General features: G+C 41.7%; 1 protein-coding gene across 1 annotated transcript in view; it reads right to left on the bottom strand.

Moving 5' to 3' along the window:
- The window catches only part of SPON1 (spondin 1), a 300,029-nt gene that overhangs the window by 275,968 nt on the left and 6,058 nt on the right, over positions 1 to 18,003 (bottom strand). The window contains exon 2 of the mRNA XM_003910193.5: positions 3,521 to 3,627. Coding sequence (XP_003910242.3) covers positions 3,521 to 3,627 — 107 coding nt within the window. The remainder of the gene's footprint in view (positions 1 to 3,520; positions 3,628 to 18,003) is intronic.

Below are 18,003 nucleotides of genomic sequence, written 5' to 3'. Positions count from 1 at the left end.
ATTGTTCTTAACACATAGAAATGATAAATATTCAAAGTGATGGGATACCTCAAATATTTGACTTGATCATTACACATTCTATATATATAACAATATCACATGTATCCAACAAATATGTTAAATATTATGTATCGATGAATGAGTATTAGAATTTTGTGGTTGTTAAGCCTTCAAAGTCATATTTGCAGTAAAGGTGTTAAACAAAAGCGGTGTCTATTTGTTAAATCACTATAAATATATATAAACTATATATATAACTATATATATATATAGTTTGCTTATGTTTCAGTGGATGACTTGTTGACTTTCTGCCACATCTTTCAGCAGCAGAGGTCAGTTTACGGGATGATGACAAGGAAGCCTCTTTAGACTTCATGAGGACTACCTCTGTTTTCTTCACCACCCTATCCCCAGTGCCTAGCACCCAGCAGGCACTCAACGAATGCTGCTGAATAAATCAATGACTCCAAAGATAACAGCTTTGGTACAGAGAGAAAATACTTTCATGATAGATTTGGAAGGGACAGCATGGGGGCCACATATCATAGGAGCAGGAGAGGTAAGATGAGGGGCATGGGCTATGATTCCTTCCCCCAAATCTCTGAGACAATTGGAACCCAAGTGGAGTGTGCATTTTGATGGCACAAGGGTAGGGCAGGGATGAGGAGATAATGTTTGAGAAATAAGAAACTGGCACAATGTTTCGACCTTTGTGATACTGGACTGTCTTGGTGAACTTACTGAACTCCTTGGGGACTCAGTTTCATCATCTGAAAAGTGAAGATAACAATACTGACCACACAAGGTTGCTACAAGAATTAAGGGGAAAAAAAAGCTAACATAAAAAGCACCTGGCACAGAGACGGTCATAAAAGTCATAGTGGGCCCTTATTTTTTCATTTGACAGGTATATATTGAGAGATGGCATACACAGTGGTCACAGGCAGGTACCCAGAGACAGACTGCCAGAGTTTGAACCCCAGCTTTATCACTTAGAGCTGGGTATCTTAGGAAAGTTACTTAATTGTTCTTTGCCACAAGTTTCTCTTCTGTGGAAAATAGGATAATAATGCTTACCTCATCATGTCACTCTGAGGATAAACTCAGTTAACAAATATAAACCACTCAGAACAGTATCTGGCACACAAGCACTTTTTAAGTGTTACCTATTGTCATTATCATACGCTAGGCATTTTCGTATTCTTATCCCACTTTGATCCCTCTTAGGGCTGATGGAAACAGTGATAGATAGGAACAGACAGATGTGTTGACATGATGATGGAGGACGTCCCATTAGATGGGCTGGTCTATGTCTCATTAGAATAATGGGTCCCAAATCTAAGCATGCACCGGATTCACCCTGAAGGCTTGTTAAAACACAGGTTGTGGGGGCCCCACCCTCAGAGTTTCTGATTCAGCAAGTCTGGATGGGCTTGAGATTTTGCATTTCTAAGAAGTTCCCAGGTGTTGCTGATGCTGCTGGTCCTGAGACTGCATTCTGAGAAGCACTGTTGTGTAACAAGAAAGGATGTCTGAAGCTCCAAGAGGAGGAAGAAGGGAGGATGCATACAGAGATAGGAGTTCTACAACAGTCCCAAATAGGACTGAGGTATGGACACTAGCAGAAAGAGTCAAATGTTCATCCACTCATCGAGCAAATATTTATGCACTGCCCACTATGAGCAGGGCCCTGTATTCACCAATCAGTTGCAAGAACAAGGATTAAGCTGAGCAGAAACAACTGTGAGTCAGAGAGGACTATCGACTTACTGAATTTAGCCAGAACAGTGCTGCTATGGTTTGAACGTGTCCCCCAAAGCTTATGTGTTGGAAACTTAATCCCCAGTGCAACAGTGTTGAGAGGTAGGGTCTAATAAGAGGTGAAGTCGTGATGACTCTACCTTTGTGAATGGATTGTGGTTATCACGGGAGTGGGTTAGTTATCTTGAGTGGATTTGTTATAAAGGTGAGTTCGGCCCCCTCTTGCTCTCACCTTCTCTTACCCTTCTGCCTTTCCCCGTGGGATAATGCAGATGTAGGCACCTTGATGTGAGACTTCCCAGTCTCATGTCCAGTGAGCGAAATAAACTTCTGTTGTTTATAAATTACTTAGTGTCAGGTGTTTTGTTATAGAAACACAAAATGGACTAAAACAAGCACTAAACAAGCTAAGGCAAGTGATTTAATCTCTCTAGTTTCAATTTCCTGGACCAACAATAGGGATAATAGTTCATATGTACTAGGGTTGTTTTGAGAATTAAACAAAGATAAACTAATTAAACAAAGACAGGATAAACTAAGATTAAGTAAAGCACTTAGCATAGTGTCTGGCATATGGTATGTACCCAACAAATATTGGCTGTTGCTAGTATTATTATTGGGTCACCCTTGCAGATACATGCCAAGAGGTTCCTTGCCATAGAAGGACATTACAGTGAGTGTGGAATTAAATCTCACTAGGCCCAAAACCTAGAATCCCAGAGAGCAGAAAAATAATTTAAACCACAGGATTAAAAATCACAACCTGGCCACAAGGATTGAAAGATGTCTTTGGATAAGGGAGATATTTGCGTCAGGGTCCTCCACGGAGCCTGCAAATTGTACCAGAGTCGCCAGCAGCCAGCTATGGGTATAAGTATTCTTCTTGAGTTTTTGTCTTCTTAGTTTGCAAATGCAAGATAAAAATGAATTCCAGAACAATGGAAATCTGAGATGAGAATTAATTACAGCACATTTGGCCAGGCCTCCTCCTCGGATCCCTCCAGTCTTCTGGGATGTGTTCTGACAACTTGCTGGCTCTTTTCTAAACCTCTGAAAGGGGATGACGTTCCTACCACTTTCCTTGGAAGAATATTCCACAGTGAAATATGACTCACTGTCGGGGTCCTTGTCTGTGCGATTCCCTTTCTTTTCTTGCCCCACTTTTGTCTTACTGTGCCCTTTCACGCAGAGTCAAACGTAAGCCTCCCCTCGAGGAGCGTGTTCTGTGAGGACTGACATTTAAAGACCATTACCACCTCTTAAACTCGGCCCTGTTCATTTGGCCAAGTAAAGCATGTTTAATTCTTTTTAATCTTCCCCCATAAATCAATCTCTACATTCCCTTAATAGTCCTTCTCCTGTGCTTTGAACTCCCTCCAACCTGGCGGTCCTGAGCTCTTGTTTCGTTTAGACTTGAGAATTAACCAGTCAATCACGAAATGCCTGTGCAGGCGAAACAGCCAGGCCTAGCCAGGGCTCCAAGTGCTCTCCCCACGCTTGGCTGCTGAAGGATAGTGTGGGCCCAGAGAAGAGCCCTGTGATCTGCTGAGACAAAGCAAGGCCTGCCTAGTGGCCAACCTTGCTCAGATAGGTGTGTGGCATTTGCTGCTTGTTCCATGATGACCCTTTCAAATGGACCTGGCCCAGCTGGCCAAAGGTCAAGGGACTGCATGGGAAGCCACCTGAGACACTTGTACCTCTCCAGCCTCTACCTCCCAGGGCAGGGACGGCCACTGAATAAGCCCAGGCAGGGTCTTACCTGGAAGGTCCCGGCATGGTCTTCTTCCTTATCACCCTCTCTGTTCTCTTTGAGGGCAATTAATGTGAATCCTCTGAAGTAGGAGGGAGGAGCAGCTGAAAGTGTTACTGCAGAGAGAAAAGAAAGCAGGTTTTAAGTATAAGAATCAATTATTGTCTATTTGTCAAATGGGATAGACCTGAGTTCTCCATCAATATCCCAGACCTGTGGGTTACAGAGGCCGTGGACAGTGGTGAGGCCTTCATCCATTGATTTGAGAACTCTTAACCTCTTCACCCAGCTGCCTCTTACATTTCAGAACTTGTTAAATATCTGAGCTGCTATCTTACTTGGAGATTCTTGCATCAACCAGGGATGTGGTGAGCTCTCTCCCAATAACCACAATTTGATAAAGATAGTCCCTGGTCAGAAACTCAATCTTGACAATTGTCTAACATTACACTTCCATTAGACTGGCCCAAGAGAAAATTAGTTCTTCACAGCACAAAGTCCTGTAGGATGACCTTTGTGGCAGAGGCTGCTGTGTGTTCTTCAAAACGTATTTCGTTTTTTTTTTTTGTGGAAACTCAGCTACACCACATTTCCCAGCCTCCTTCGCAGTTAAGTCAGCTTTATAACCAAGTTCTGCCAGTGGAAGTGATGGACAGACATGATATACAGTAGCCCCCTGCAGATAAGGCCAAGACACATGCCAAGACCCCAAGTGGATGCCTGAAATAATGGATAGTACCAAACCCTATGCTTACGATGGTTTTCCTATACATACATACATACATACATATGTATCTATGATAAAGTTTAATTTATAAATTAGGCACAGTAGGAGATCAACAATAACTAATAAGACACAATCATTATAACAACACTCAAAACAGCATGCAATGTAAAACGTATGAATTGTTTATTTTTGGAATTTTCCAGTTAATAGTTTTGGACCACAGTTTACTGCAGGTAACTGAAACCACAAAAAGCAAAACCTCGGATAAGGGAGTACTGCTATACTCTACTTCCAAGCCTGACCTGTACAAACTTTCCACACGACCCTGCACTCTCACTCTCTTGCCTCTGCCTGCTTAATTCAGGGTCCAGCAAAAGACTCTGATGTCCCAGAAGGGCCAGGGAACCCCAAGAGGGAAGGAAACTGGGATTTTAAACAAACCCATGGAAAATCACCTACTGGCCAGAAACATCCATACTATACTTTGCATGAGCTGGAAATAAACTTATGTTGTGGAGGGTCACCTGTTACAGCAGCTGGAATTATGTCTGTTATACTCTTCCTTCCTACATCTACCCAGGGAATGATTTTTCCATTAAAATCTAGCTCGGCCAGGCACGGTGGCTCACGTCTGTAATCCCAGCACTTTGAGAGGCTGAGGTGGGCGGATCACAAGGTCATGAGTTCGAGACCATCCTGGCTAACACAGTGAAACCCCCATCTCTACTAAAAATACAAAAAATTAGCCGGGCGTAGTGGTGGGCGCCTGTAGTCCCAGCTACTTGGGAGGCTGAGGCAGGAGAATGGCATGAACCCAGGAGGTGGAGTTTGCAGTGAGCCGTGATTACGCCACTACACTCCAGCCTGGGTGACAGAGTGAGACTCCATCTAAAAAAAAAAAAAAAAAAAAAAAAAATCTAGCTCAAGGGCCTTCTCAACAAGGCAATGGCGGTCCTCCCTCCCATTGGACCCCCAGTCTCCTGAGATGGAAATCTTTTATTGCAGTATTTTTTTGTACTAAATTGCAATTCTTTGTTGGTTCACCTTCTCAACTGGACTGTGCTAATACAGGAGAGGGGCTGGGTTTTCATTCTCTTTTTATCCCCAGAACCTGGCACAGAGCCTGGCATCTAATAGACATTCAATTCAGGTTTCTTTAAATTGATGTAAATTGGTATTTAAATTACTTTACGGCCTGCATAAAAGTGCTAAGATTCTGGACATTACATATGGAATTACAGACTATTAGAACTTCAAGCGATCTCAAGTATCTTCTAATTCAGCCCTCCAATTTCATGGATAGGAAAGTAAAACATAGAAAGGTCAACAGACACACCTAAGATCATAAAATCATCCAGTGGCAACTTAGGGTCAGAATTGAAGGCCCACTCTCCCCAGTTTAACATTCTACCCATGGCTTCACAATATATTCATCATGTTACAGATCTTCCACAAATATTGTCTGATTAGTAAGTTTTTAAACTTTAAAAAATCAATTCATTTGACATATAATATTTGTGAATATGATATGCAGCCTCCTATCGGAGAGGAGCATTTAGTCTTCCAAATTCCTTAAACTAGTTTTAGCCCCGAAAATGAAGTGCCCTAAAGCTCCAACAAATAAAACCACTATCTTGGATAATGTAGTGGCTGGCCCTGAGCCACCAACAGAATGACACAGCAAAGAACTCTAAGACATAAAGAAGGTAAATAACATGCTGTGATTGGCCGGGTCATCCTACAAAAGTAAAGGAGCTACTGATGTCTACAAAAGATCAGATAGAAAAAAAGAAGGGGCTGGGCACAGCAGCTCACACCTGTAATCCCAGCACTCTGGGAGGCCGAGGTGAGTGGATCACTTGAGGCCAGGAGTTCAAGACCAGCCTGGCCAACATGGTGAAACCCCATCTCTACTAAAAATACAAAAAATTAGCCAGGCGTGGTGGTACACGCCTGCAATCCCAGCTACTCATGAGGCTGAGGCAGGAGAATTGCTGGAACCTGGGAGGCGGAGGTTGCAGTGAGCCGAGACTGCACCACTGCACTCCAGCCTGGGCGACAGAGCGTGACTCTGTCACAAAAAAAAAAAAAAAAAAAAAAAAAAAAAGAAGAAATGGAGGGGGAAAAAAGCACAATAAAGCAAAGAAGAGTAAGAAAAGTGTGGTGCTCAGTGTCAAGCAAAAAAAATGGTGGTTATGCTGTCAGGGGACAGAGCTGGGAATCTCTGAAGGACAGACAGACAACCAAAAAGCAGTCTTGGACTCTCTAGGGTGAGGGTGGGTGGTCTTCAAGGCCATTATACACAACTCTGGAGGAAGGGGAACAGAGGACAAAGCAACAAACAGTAAGGATATTCCATCCAGATTTCTTCAAATGCCTTTTTGCCATTTTAATGTGACCCTGGCACTAATATATTTCTGCTTCCCATGGCCAGCACCTGTGGCTCTTAAGTTGTGTCCCTGGTCCTCAGGTTACCAGAGCCTACTCTGCCCAAGATGAAAGATCCAGCTGCCTTGCATCAGGTGAGTACAATTCTTAGAGGCACTTTACACTCCAAAATGGCCCCGCAGGATCCGATGGAAACTGAAGGGACCATGCGTGGGATCACAGGCTGGCAGGACACCTTCCCAATTGCTATCCTGCTTCACCCACTCTCTTACTAGTTTCCCCTGGGAGCACTTCCTTAAAAGAATCACTTACATCTAAATCCTCATCTGAGGCTTGTGTTATGATTTAAGATATGTTGAAGTTCTAACCCATACTTGGGAATGTGACCTCATTTGGAAATAGGGTCTTTGCAGATGCAGTTTGTTAAGATGAGGTAATGCTGGATTTGGGTAGGCCCTAAATCCCATATGACTTATGTCCCTATAAGAAAAGACACAGAGACACACAGGGAAGAATGCCACAAGATGACAGGAGGCAGATATTAGAGCCATGTATTTACAAGCCGCAGAAAGCTAAGGCCTGTTGACAACTACCAGAAGCTAGGTGAGAGGCATGGAAGCAACTTTCTCTCAGAGCCCTGCAGAAGCAAACACCACCACCAGACACCTTGATTTCAGATGTCTAGCCTCCAGAAATATGAGAGAATAAATTTATGTTGTTTCAAGTCACCAATTTATGGTAATTTGTACAGCAGTCCTAGGAAATGAATACAGTCAGCCTCCAGGGAACCCAATGCAAGACAGATAATCCCTGCTCCACAGCCACTGCCTTCAGGAAAAAGCTCAAACTCCACAGACCACGAAGCCCTCAGGCTCTGCCTCTCCAGCTTCACTAACCATGCTCCCATTCCCCTGCCATACTACATTTCAATCCTTGGATTCACTCTCTAGAAGTTTCCCAAAATCCATGTCATGTCGCCCTATTGTATTTTTTCACATGCTACTCATATACCTTTGAATGGTCAAGCTACTCCATTCCTGGCAAACTTCAGAAATCAGCCAAATCTCCACCCTTTGTGTGATGTTTCCTCTGATTTCCCCAGAAAGACTTGGGTGCTCTTTCTCTTGGACCCTACTGGAATGAAAAATACCTACATAATGGGCATAGTAACAGCACTTACCTCGAAGTATCAGTGCAAGGTATAAATGAGGTAATATATGTAAAGTCCTTAGTAAATATGAACTCATTATTATCAGTGAAAAGAGCATCAAATTAGATTATATTTTGTGTTTATGTGTTTGTTCTCACATTTGTAAGACCTTCAAGGGTAAGAACCCATCTGAGCTCAGCACAGTGACCAGTGCAGAGTTGATGTGCAATTAAATTTACTTGAGTGTTCATAGACTGGTTGGCTCAGTATTGCTAAAGATGTCAATGATCCTCAAATTGATCTATCGGTTTCATCAGTCTAAATTAAAATCCCAGTATGCTCGTTGTGATATTGACAAGCTGGTCCTAAAATTTATATGGAAATTCAAAGGGCCAAGATTGTCCAAGACAATCTTAATGAAAGAAGTACAAAATTGAAGGGCTTATACTTCCAGATATCAAGACTTATGCAGCTACAGAAACTAAGCCAGTGGACTACAGCAAAGTAAGAAAAATGGGTCAGTTGACCAGTTTAGGGTCCAGGAAAGTTCCACAAATATAGAGAAGCTTGATTTATGACAAAGGACGTATTAAGTTGGTGCAAAAGTAATTGCAGTTTTGGCCATTAATGGTTTTGCCATGGCAAAAACCACAATTACTTTTGCACCAACCTAATACACCAGAGCAATGGAGAAAAGATAATCTTTTCAGTAAGTTGTGCTAGGACAACTGAATGACCATGTAGAAAATGGTAAATCTTGGCCCTTAACTCACGTAATACACAGAGTAAATTCCACATAGATTGTAGAGCTAAATGTGAAAAGTAAAACAAAGTTTTAAGAAGGCAGCATGAAATAAAATGTGAATGACCTTGGAGTAAGAAAGATTTCTTACATAGAGCAAAAAAAAGCACTGACAATAAAGAAGATATATAAATGGAGTGATATCAAACTTTTTCTCGTCAAAAGATACCATTAGGAGTGAAGAAGTAAGTCACGGTGTCAAAGAAGACATTTGCAACCATGTAACCAGAAACTGACTTTATATATCCAAAATATATAAAGAAGTCTTTCAGATCAATAAGAAAAAGACAGACAACCCAACAGAAGAAAAAAAAGAAAGACAAATGCACAAACTAATACTTCACAAAAGAAGGTGCCCAATGGTCAATAAACATATGCAAAGGCTCTCAACCTCATTAGTCAACAGGGAAATAAAAATTAAATCTACAATGAAATAGTACTGCATATCTACCAGTTTGGATAAATTTAAAAGAATTAACAATATCCAGTGACGTTAACTAGAACTTTCACACACTGTTGATGGAAGTGAAAATTAGCAATTTTGCTGCTAAATTTTTTGGCAATGTTTACTGAAGCTGAACATACTCTTACCCTATCACCCAGCAATACCATCTTAAATCAACAAAAATGTGTATATATGTGCACCAAAGATACCTATAAGAATATTAACAGTAATGTTATTTGTAGTAGCATCCAAGTGGAAATACTCAAATGCCCATCAGCCCTAGAATGGGTATATAAATTGTGGCATATTCTTATAACCAAATGCCTCATAGTCATGAAAATGAACACATACTGCCACATGCAACATGGATAATTCTCACAAACATAATCTCGAGTGACAGAAGACAGGCACAAGAGAATACAAATGGTATGATTACATTTATATATATTTACATAAAGCTCAAAAACTGGCAAAGTAATTCATGGTGCTAGAGGTCAGGACAGTAGTAATATGTACAGGAAAGGGAGGGAGTGCAACATGGAGGCGGCACAAGAGATGCTGCTGAAGAGCCAGTCATGGTCTGTTTCTTGATCTGGGTTCTGGTTACATGAGCATATTCAAGATGTGATAATTCACCACACTCCATGATTTGTAAACTTTTCCTTATGTAAGTTATATTTTGATTAAAAGATTCTTAAACAATGTTTCTGAATGATAAATATCCAAACTTTTGTATATCTGTGCAGTGTGCTTAAATGGCTAATCATAAACTCAGCTTCCCAGAATACGGCATTCCTGTAGGTTCTAGAAAACTAAGGTTGTACACTACCCTATTAAATATAACACATGAGATGGAGGCTCTGGAGGCTGAACTCAGTGTGGGGTTTTAATCCATAATTATCACTGGTGATGATGTTGTTACACAGTATAATTTGAAGGAATAGAGGAGACTCTATCCTTCCAGAGAACCTCATTATACAACTTCCTTCTGAAAGGCACAAATGTGCAGTATGTTCTGAGTCCCAGTAATAACCTAAAATGACTGCTTGGCAGTAAATAATAGAATCTTCTCTCTAATGACTCCTCCCAATTGCCTCCCTTGAGAGGCTATTAAGAGATCCAAGAAATTAAAGAAAAATGCTTATGAAGGGTTAAAAAAAAAAAGGAATTCCATTCAGAGCCATCTTGTGAGTACATATGGGGAACTGATTAAGAGCAAACATTTAGGATTAGAATCCCAGAGCTACCACTTATGTGATCTCTGGTAAATTACTTAATCTCTCTGTTTCCTTATTTTTAAAAAAGAGGTTGATGATATTGCCTTTCTTATAGGAATGTAGAATTAAATAAATATTTATCCCAGTGCCTGGAACATGTAAAGTGTTCAAGAATTTTAAGATGATGATGATAATGATGGTGGTAGTGGTTATGATGGTGATGGTGATGGTGGTGAGTGGTGATGGTGATATTGGGGATGAAGATGATGATGAAATTGGTGATTATGATAAAAGATCATGATGCTCATCAGCCTGATTACCCAACAATGTGTTTCAAAGAGCTGGTCCTCAGGAACAATGATTGAACCTCCAAAGAAAAACTCTAGTAGGTGTCAGTGAAGGACCACTGGGGGGATTGCAATGGAGAGAATTGGCTTTGGGGACGATTCTTACAAGTTCAGGTTATGGGGAGATTTGGGTAAGTCCTTATAATAAACCAAGGCTTCCTACAGCCCATGACACTCAAAATAGAGTGCCCTGTGAGGACCTCCCTGCCCCTTTCACCCCCATACAATACCTCTTTACTTTTCTGGAATACCTCTCACCCAATGTTAGTTCAATATGTGTTTATGAAACTCTCTGGTAAATGCTTGTCTCCCCTAATAACCTATACTCTCCATGAATGCAGACACAAATTCTGTCTTGAACTCCATTGCATCTTTAGCATCTAGCATATCACTTTACACATAGTAAATGCTCAATAAATACTTGTTGAATGAATGAACAAAAAATGTTTTATTTATCTTAAATGCATAGTTTTCTCATTCCTATTCTGGTCCCTTTCCCAAAGTTCCCATGGGTTACCTTGAACAATATGCCAACCTCCCTCATCCTTTTATCTTTACTGAGCATTTGGTCTACACTAGCTCAGTGCTACATCCCTGGAGACATAGAGTAACAAAGAAATGGCCTCTGCTCTCTAGGAGCACAGTCTAGTATCTGCAGGAAAAATACATATCAACAGATATTTTTTATAACATGTAAAGTGTGTTATGGAGGTACGAACAATGTGTTCTGGGGTTGCAGAGGAGAGAACATCTGCGTCTATCTGGGTGAATTCGGAGAGGCTTCAAGGGGGAGGTAGTATTTGTGTTGTAAGTTGAATGAGGAATAGGAATTTGTTCAGTGGACAGGGGAATTAACAGCATCCCATGAAGCAGAAAGACGTAATGGGCCAGTCTTGGTCCTGGAAACCAGAACTAATTCTGTATTTCATAAGTTGCATTCTGGGAGGAAGGGTGTGATAAAAGGCTTGGTGAGGAAGATGAGCAGGGAGAAGATGATCAAAGGCCTTCAATGCCTTGATAAGAAGTGTGGATATCACCCTGGGTTGGGGGATGATGCAGTACTGAAGGGTTTGAGCTAGGAAATTTCATACTCAGATTTATGGTTTAGGAAAATCAGACTGGAGGCTGTGTAACTATTGAATTACAGCTTTGCCCTAAAAGCCACATCAGTAACAAAGGCTTGCCTTAGTTATATGAAGACTGATATTTCACACTAGAGCCTGGCCTAAAACCCCGACCCAGGGCAGAGTTCTTTCCATCCCCGGGTACACTTACCCTACCTAATTACCAAATAGCTTTCTGTGTCTTTCAAATGTTGGTGTGTCAACCTTCTAACAAAAACTCTAATAAACTATTACCCAAATTCATCTTCTATGCCTATTACCCTCATTGGATCTTGTCCAGTTCCATCTTCCTCCACACTCTGTCTCTTGGGTTTCAGAATTATTAATAGAACTCCAACCTCAATGAGAAGATCCTGAGTCCCAGCTCCATCCTATGGCCAGCCCCTGCCAACCACCTGCTATGTGTTACTGAAATGCCCCAGTCTTCATGCTACACATCTCAACCACAATGCCCTTCAGCTTCTGCCTTAACTTATAAGATGGAGTTGTAAAGACTGTTGGGGCATTAAGTTAGTCACAGTGCTCCCCTTTCTACTCTGCACAACTTCCAGAGCTCTGAGGAACTGCAACTCATATATTTCTATTTTAAAAATTGGCACAATAATTAAGGCCACCTAGCCAAGATCAGGCAAGAAAAGATTTGCTGGTGATGGCCTGGAAGACTGGAAGGCAAGATTGATAATCCAAAAGTGAGCAGGTGAGGATGGTGGGGTTGGATTATGCTGTTCCCCTGGATGGCCTTCTTTGGTCAGTGCTCTCAGCATCCCCAGGCAGAGATGAAGTTTCTCCCATTCAAACTGAAGATCATGCATACTTAAATTTGTAAGGGTCATTTTTTCTATAACAGACGTAGCTAACAGACTTATTTCAAATTTCCCATTTATCATGTGTAATTTTGGGCAAGTTACTCAAGCCCTCCTTGTCTACATATCCTTACCTATAAAACAGCAGTAATATTTAATAGTATGTACCTCCTGTTGTCATCATGACAATTAATGAATTGGTAATAGGAAGTATATGAAAACATTTGCTAAATCAATAAAATATATTAAAAAATAAATCAGCCTCCTCTGTGAAATAAGGATCATAATTATCATCTCGTGGATTTGTCATGAAGATTCAAGGAGATAATGCAATCAAGCGCACTGCAGCAGCTCAATAAAAGTTAATCCTTTCCCCCTTGTGTGACCTCATCATGGAACAGCTCAGAGCCAGATGAATGGGTCCTGAGCTGAACAGCATGTGGATAGCAGGAGGAATAATGGAGAGGTAGAGATGTATCAGCCAAGAGAACGTATCTGGGAATGTGGACAAGGGCAGGAAGCTCTGGGGGACCCCCACTGCTGCCCCTACTCTGACCCTGTGGTCACCAGGACTTTCAATCACAGTTCGTCCTCCCTCCTCAGAGATCAAGTCACAAAAGTGACTGTGATCCAGAGCCAGTCTATCTCCATGCCATTGCCCTGGGCATGTGACCCACGCTGGACTAATCACAATCTTCCCTGGGATGTTTCAGTTTGTAGTTAGAAGGAAAGGGGCTTTTCTTTTAGTCACAGGATGAGCTAAGAGGATTTTCACTGAAGGTTGCTGGCAGCTATCCTCCCTGTCATTTGGAGAAAGTTCATCTGTAGTAAGAAAAAATGAGGACAAAACACAGCCAAGAGATTAAGGATGGAATGAGCAAGACAGAAAAGGTGGAATCGAGGGACAAAAAAAGGTAGAGAGCGAAGGAGGGAAGGGGGGACAGAGAGAGAAAGATGGAATGACCCCATTTGAGTCACTAGACCCATTTGTGCCTGAAGTAAGAGCCACCCCTGGGCTTTGCAAATATGGGAATCAGTGCATTCCCTTTTCTGTTTTAGTTAGGCTGACTTTGTTCCTATCACTTGCGGTGATAATTTTGAAGCAAAGAAAGAAAACATTCTGCCTAAACTATAAGAATCACCAGCGGGCTCAGGAAACAGTATTTAGAACTAAACTGAGGTGGCTTATGGTGGGGGTGGCAGTTGGTATGTAAATGTCATTGGGATGACAGCAGATCTGTTGACTTCAAAACTAGCTAAATATCAGCTTTAGGGAAGGACTCCAAGGAATGTCAGAGGGCTCTATCCTAGACTCTAAGTTGCTCAATTTTCTTATCAACTTCATTGATAAAGACTTACAAGACCTTCTTATCAACACTGTGGATAATTCAAAATTAGATTATATGAATAAGTCACTTGGTGACCGAATACAGATTCACAAATGGCTGACAGCTACAGGGATGGATCCAAACACGCTGGATTAAATTGAACGAGAAACCATGTCAAATTTTATGTTCAAGGACCGTTTTCACCAGTCTAGGTTAAAGAGGGAAGCAGGCCTCCCAGAAAATTGCAGGAATTTGAGTTGGCTGCAAGCTCAGTGTGATTCCAGACTGCAGCACAGCTGCCAAAATGGCAAACACAAGACCTGGCAAGCTTCACACGAGCACAATGTCCAGGACAAGGAGATAATCATTCTGTTATGTCCTGCCCCTAACAGACCACATCTGGGGCACAAAGTACAAGGGAGCAAGCAACTGCAACCCACAAAGAATGGTTAAAGAAATGGGGCATTTTAGTCAGAAGAGAAGCCATAACAGCTTTTTATTCACAAACATCTCAAGGGCTGACATATTGCCCAGGGGAGACCTCATTTTGCTTGATTCCAAAGGACAGAACTCTGGACGGACGTGTGAAAGTTACATGGGAGGCAGACTTTGGTGGCAGAGAAGTACAAGCAAGTCAGCCCTGGCTCAAGCTTCGCCAGTCTGTGAGTGTGGCTACCTAAGGAAAACTCATGGTTCTCTTCTCCTCATCACCCTACTGCCAAGCAGGAAATGCTGTAGTCGTGTTGGCTTTGAGGATATTCCACTGGTCACTAAATGAGTGTGTCCCATAGTAACAAGATACGGCAATGATGTGACCAGGTCCTGATGTGTGTGGGAGACTGGGGCTGGGGACTAGGAGAGGTGGTGATGGTGAAGCATGCTCCTAGAAAAGGGGACACCTTTTCTTTGTGTCTTATCATTTTCCTTTAAAAGAGAGAGAGAAAAAAGAATATAAGTTTCCTAGAATCCAGCCTTTTGTTAGGGTGGGGCCCAGGAAAGTTTTTAAATTAAATTGAATTTTAGTTTAGTTTTTGCACTCTCCAAAGGCATAGCTAGGTTTGGAAAGTACTACAAATGACTCTACAACGTGCTGGTTCCAGGGAAAGTCACTTTAATAATTAGTGTCTAGGTTTGATGGCTCAATAATCCCCTCAGCCCTACTTCTCCAGATACTCAGAGCCAGTTTCTTAGAGTCAGTTTCTGACGTTGGCAGCCCCTTGCCTCTGCCCTTTTGCCTGCTGTTGCTCTGCTTTTCACGCCACAGCAACAGTGTTTCTGCTTCCACTATGCATGCAACTGCTCTCTCCTCCCTCCTAGTGGTCTGCACCCTGGATGCAGGCCATCTGCCCTCTGCCTCTGGCCAATGCCCCTGTGGCATTGGGCATCCTTTCTCTCTGCCGCCAACACCCAGAGCTTCTTGCCCCTGTCTGCCATCCCTTGGGTGCTCACCTTTCTCTCTGGCTGAGAGAGAAACACTTTCCCCTTCCTCCATCCAGCTCTCTTAGAGAGCTTGTACCAGGGTTCTTGGGGCTTCAATGATACTTTTTTTTTTTTCAACAAATAATGATTTAATGCCTGCTATGCCCAGGCACTGTTCTGAAATTGAAGATAAAATGGCAAATAAGAAATACAAAGTCTTTGCTCTCATAAAGCTTGTATTCTAGCTGTAGGAAGCAGATAATAAACGAGAGAATTTCAGAGTGTTTAAGGCTATGAAGTAAACAAAATCAGGCAGAAGTGATGGGAAACATAAATTGGTAGTGAGAGAAGCCTCTTTAAAGAGATTCCCTTAAAAGATAAGGAGTCAACAATGCAAAGATCTGGGGAAAACCATCCCAGGCATGAAGAAGAGCAAGGATGAAGGCCCTGGGGAGGGAATGAGCTTAGTGTATTTGGAAAATTCAAAGGACAGTGTTGTCAGGGGTTGGGAGAGCTTCCTGTAGCACCTAGAATCACCATTTGGTTCATACATCCTGCTGTGACTGTTACTCTGCCCATCTGCCCACACTCCTGCCCCACACATGGTGACTTGTTCTTGGAACTCTTCCCTGCTTCTCTCACCCAGTCCATGAGACATATTTGCAAATATCTCAACCACAACTGTAGAGAGGGTTCAAGTTATTTCCTGTGGGCTCCTAGTCTCAAGCAAATCAGTAGATGTGGGTGGTTCCCTTGTTTAACTTTTCCTGAACATTTCATGGAAGTTATAAATATTCTGTGAAAGGTAGAAGCCTGCTCTACATAGACCTTGCAAAGGACTTCTGGTGGTCTCACTTAACTCCTTGCCTTGTCCTATCTGCACCCCAACTCCATCCCTGCCAAAACATCCTGTAAAAGTTGGGCATTTTATACCAGCAAGAGCTGGCAAGCATCACAAAAAACCTTTTGTGTAATATAGCAAGCTTCCTGACACTATAGATGCTCCAAGAGAGGTGCATTTGGTAAAAATCAAACACAATTGCACACTACTGGAGGAGAAAAGAGAGAGAATGTAATGCTTTAAATGACTTGGGCCACATGCCACTCCATTCAATGCATGAATGTGCTCAGTGAGCATGAGATGAGCCTCTCAGCTCCCTCACTCCATCATATGATGAGGATTTTGTACTTGCATATCAGAGCAAACCAAGGGTTTATCTGCTACTCTACTGAGGAAACATTGCTCTCTTCCAATGCTGGAGGGAAACTAGAAGTGCTAGACTTTTTGATACATGCCAATTCGTTTCTATTCCTCTTACAGGAATATTGGGGGTAGGCTGTTTAGATAAGGCTAGGTTGAAGCTGCTATCTGGGTTTTATCTTATGTGTAATTTCAAAGGATTAATTTTGACTTTTGTGATTTTTGCTTTCCATTGCTCTTCTTGAATCTAGCCCTCTAGTCCCATCTTAATGGAATTCTGCCATACTCAAACATTTTCTTTCATTTTCATTCTGAATGTATACCCCAGTGGGTTTTCATTTTTCTTTTTCTCTTCCCACACCACCCCTTTGCTTTCTTGGCTTATTTACTTAACCCTCATTCCTTTTGTTCTTTGCTACTTCCTCTTTTATTGAGAAAGGAGAATGAGACAAAAGAGACCACAACACATGCTTGCACATACACACCCCAGAACTCCTGCCTCTGCTCTTTTTCCCTTCTTTCTTTTGAGACAGAGTCTCACTTTGTCACCCAGACTGGGTGCAGTGGCACAATCTTTACTCACTGCAGCCTCAACTTCCCCAACTCAAGAGATCCTCCTGCCTCAGCCTCCTGAGTAGCTGGGTCTACAGGCATGAGACACCACAGCCAGCTAATTTTTGTATTTTTTTTGTAGAGATGGGGTTTTGCCATATTGTACAGGCTGATCTTGAACTCCTGGGGTTAAGCAATCTACCTGTCTCAGCCTCCCAAAGTGTTGAGGTTATAGATGTGAGCCACTGCATCTGGCTTCCTCTGCTGATTCTTAGCAGGAACATCAGTTTATATGTTGTCAAGTTCATGCACCTAGATGACGTTTCACTGAGAGAATAAGACATATTGTGTTTTTACATGACTGCATGAAAATATGTGACAGAGACAGTTAATATGGTCCTCACAAATTTATTTTCTGTTTCATCTTTTAGAAAAATAAATCCTCCCTCAAGTTTTAACTGGGCTCATGGCTACCCAGCTAAATGCTATATTTCCCAGCCTCCCTTGCAGCTAGGTATGACCACATGACTAAATTTTTGCCAACAGAGTATGTTTAGCAGTTCCTGGGTCACATTATTAAAAGAAAACTGCTGTCCTCTACTTCCTCTCCCCCCAGTCCCCTGCATGATGACTGAATACAGATGTGCAGTGGTTATCCTTGGCTGTAATGGTGCTAAGGAGAATAACAACTTAAAATAGTGCTGTTTAGTAGAAATAAGCTCAAGCTGGGTGAAATTAATTTTGTTAACAGGTATCCATTAAAATATGTGAAAATAGGCAAAATTAGTTTTAACTAGTGTATTTTACTTAATATATACAATTACAATTTTAATATGTAATAATACACAAATTATTGAGACGTTTACTCTTTTTATACTAAATTTTCAACAATCATTGCATATTTTATACTTACAGCACATCTCAATTCAGAATAGCCACATTTCAAGCACTTCATAGCCACACATGGCTAAGTAGCTATGAACTAGACA

Source organism: Papio anubis, chromosome 12 (genome assembly GCF_008728515.1).
Source record: "Papio anubis isolate 15944 chromosome 12, Panubis1.0, whole genome shotgun sequence".
Taxonomy (NCBI): domain Eukaryota; kingdom Metazoa; phylum Chordata; class Mammalia; order Primates; family Cercopithecidae; genus Papio; species Papio anubis.
Note: the sequence above shows the minus strand (reverse complement) of the source record. Positions and strands in the feature narration are given on the sequence as shown.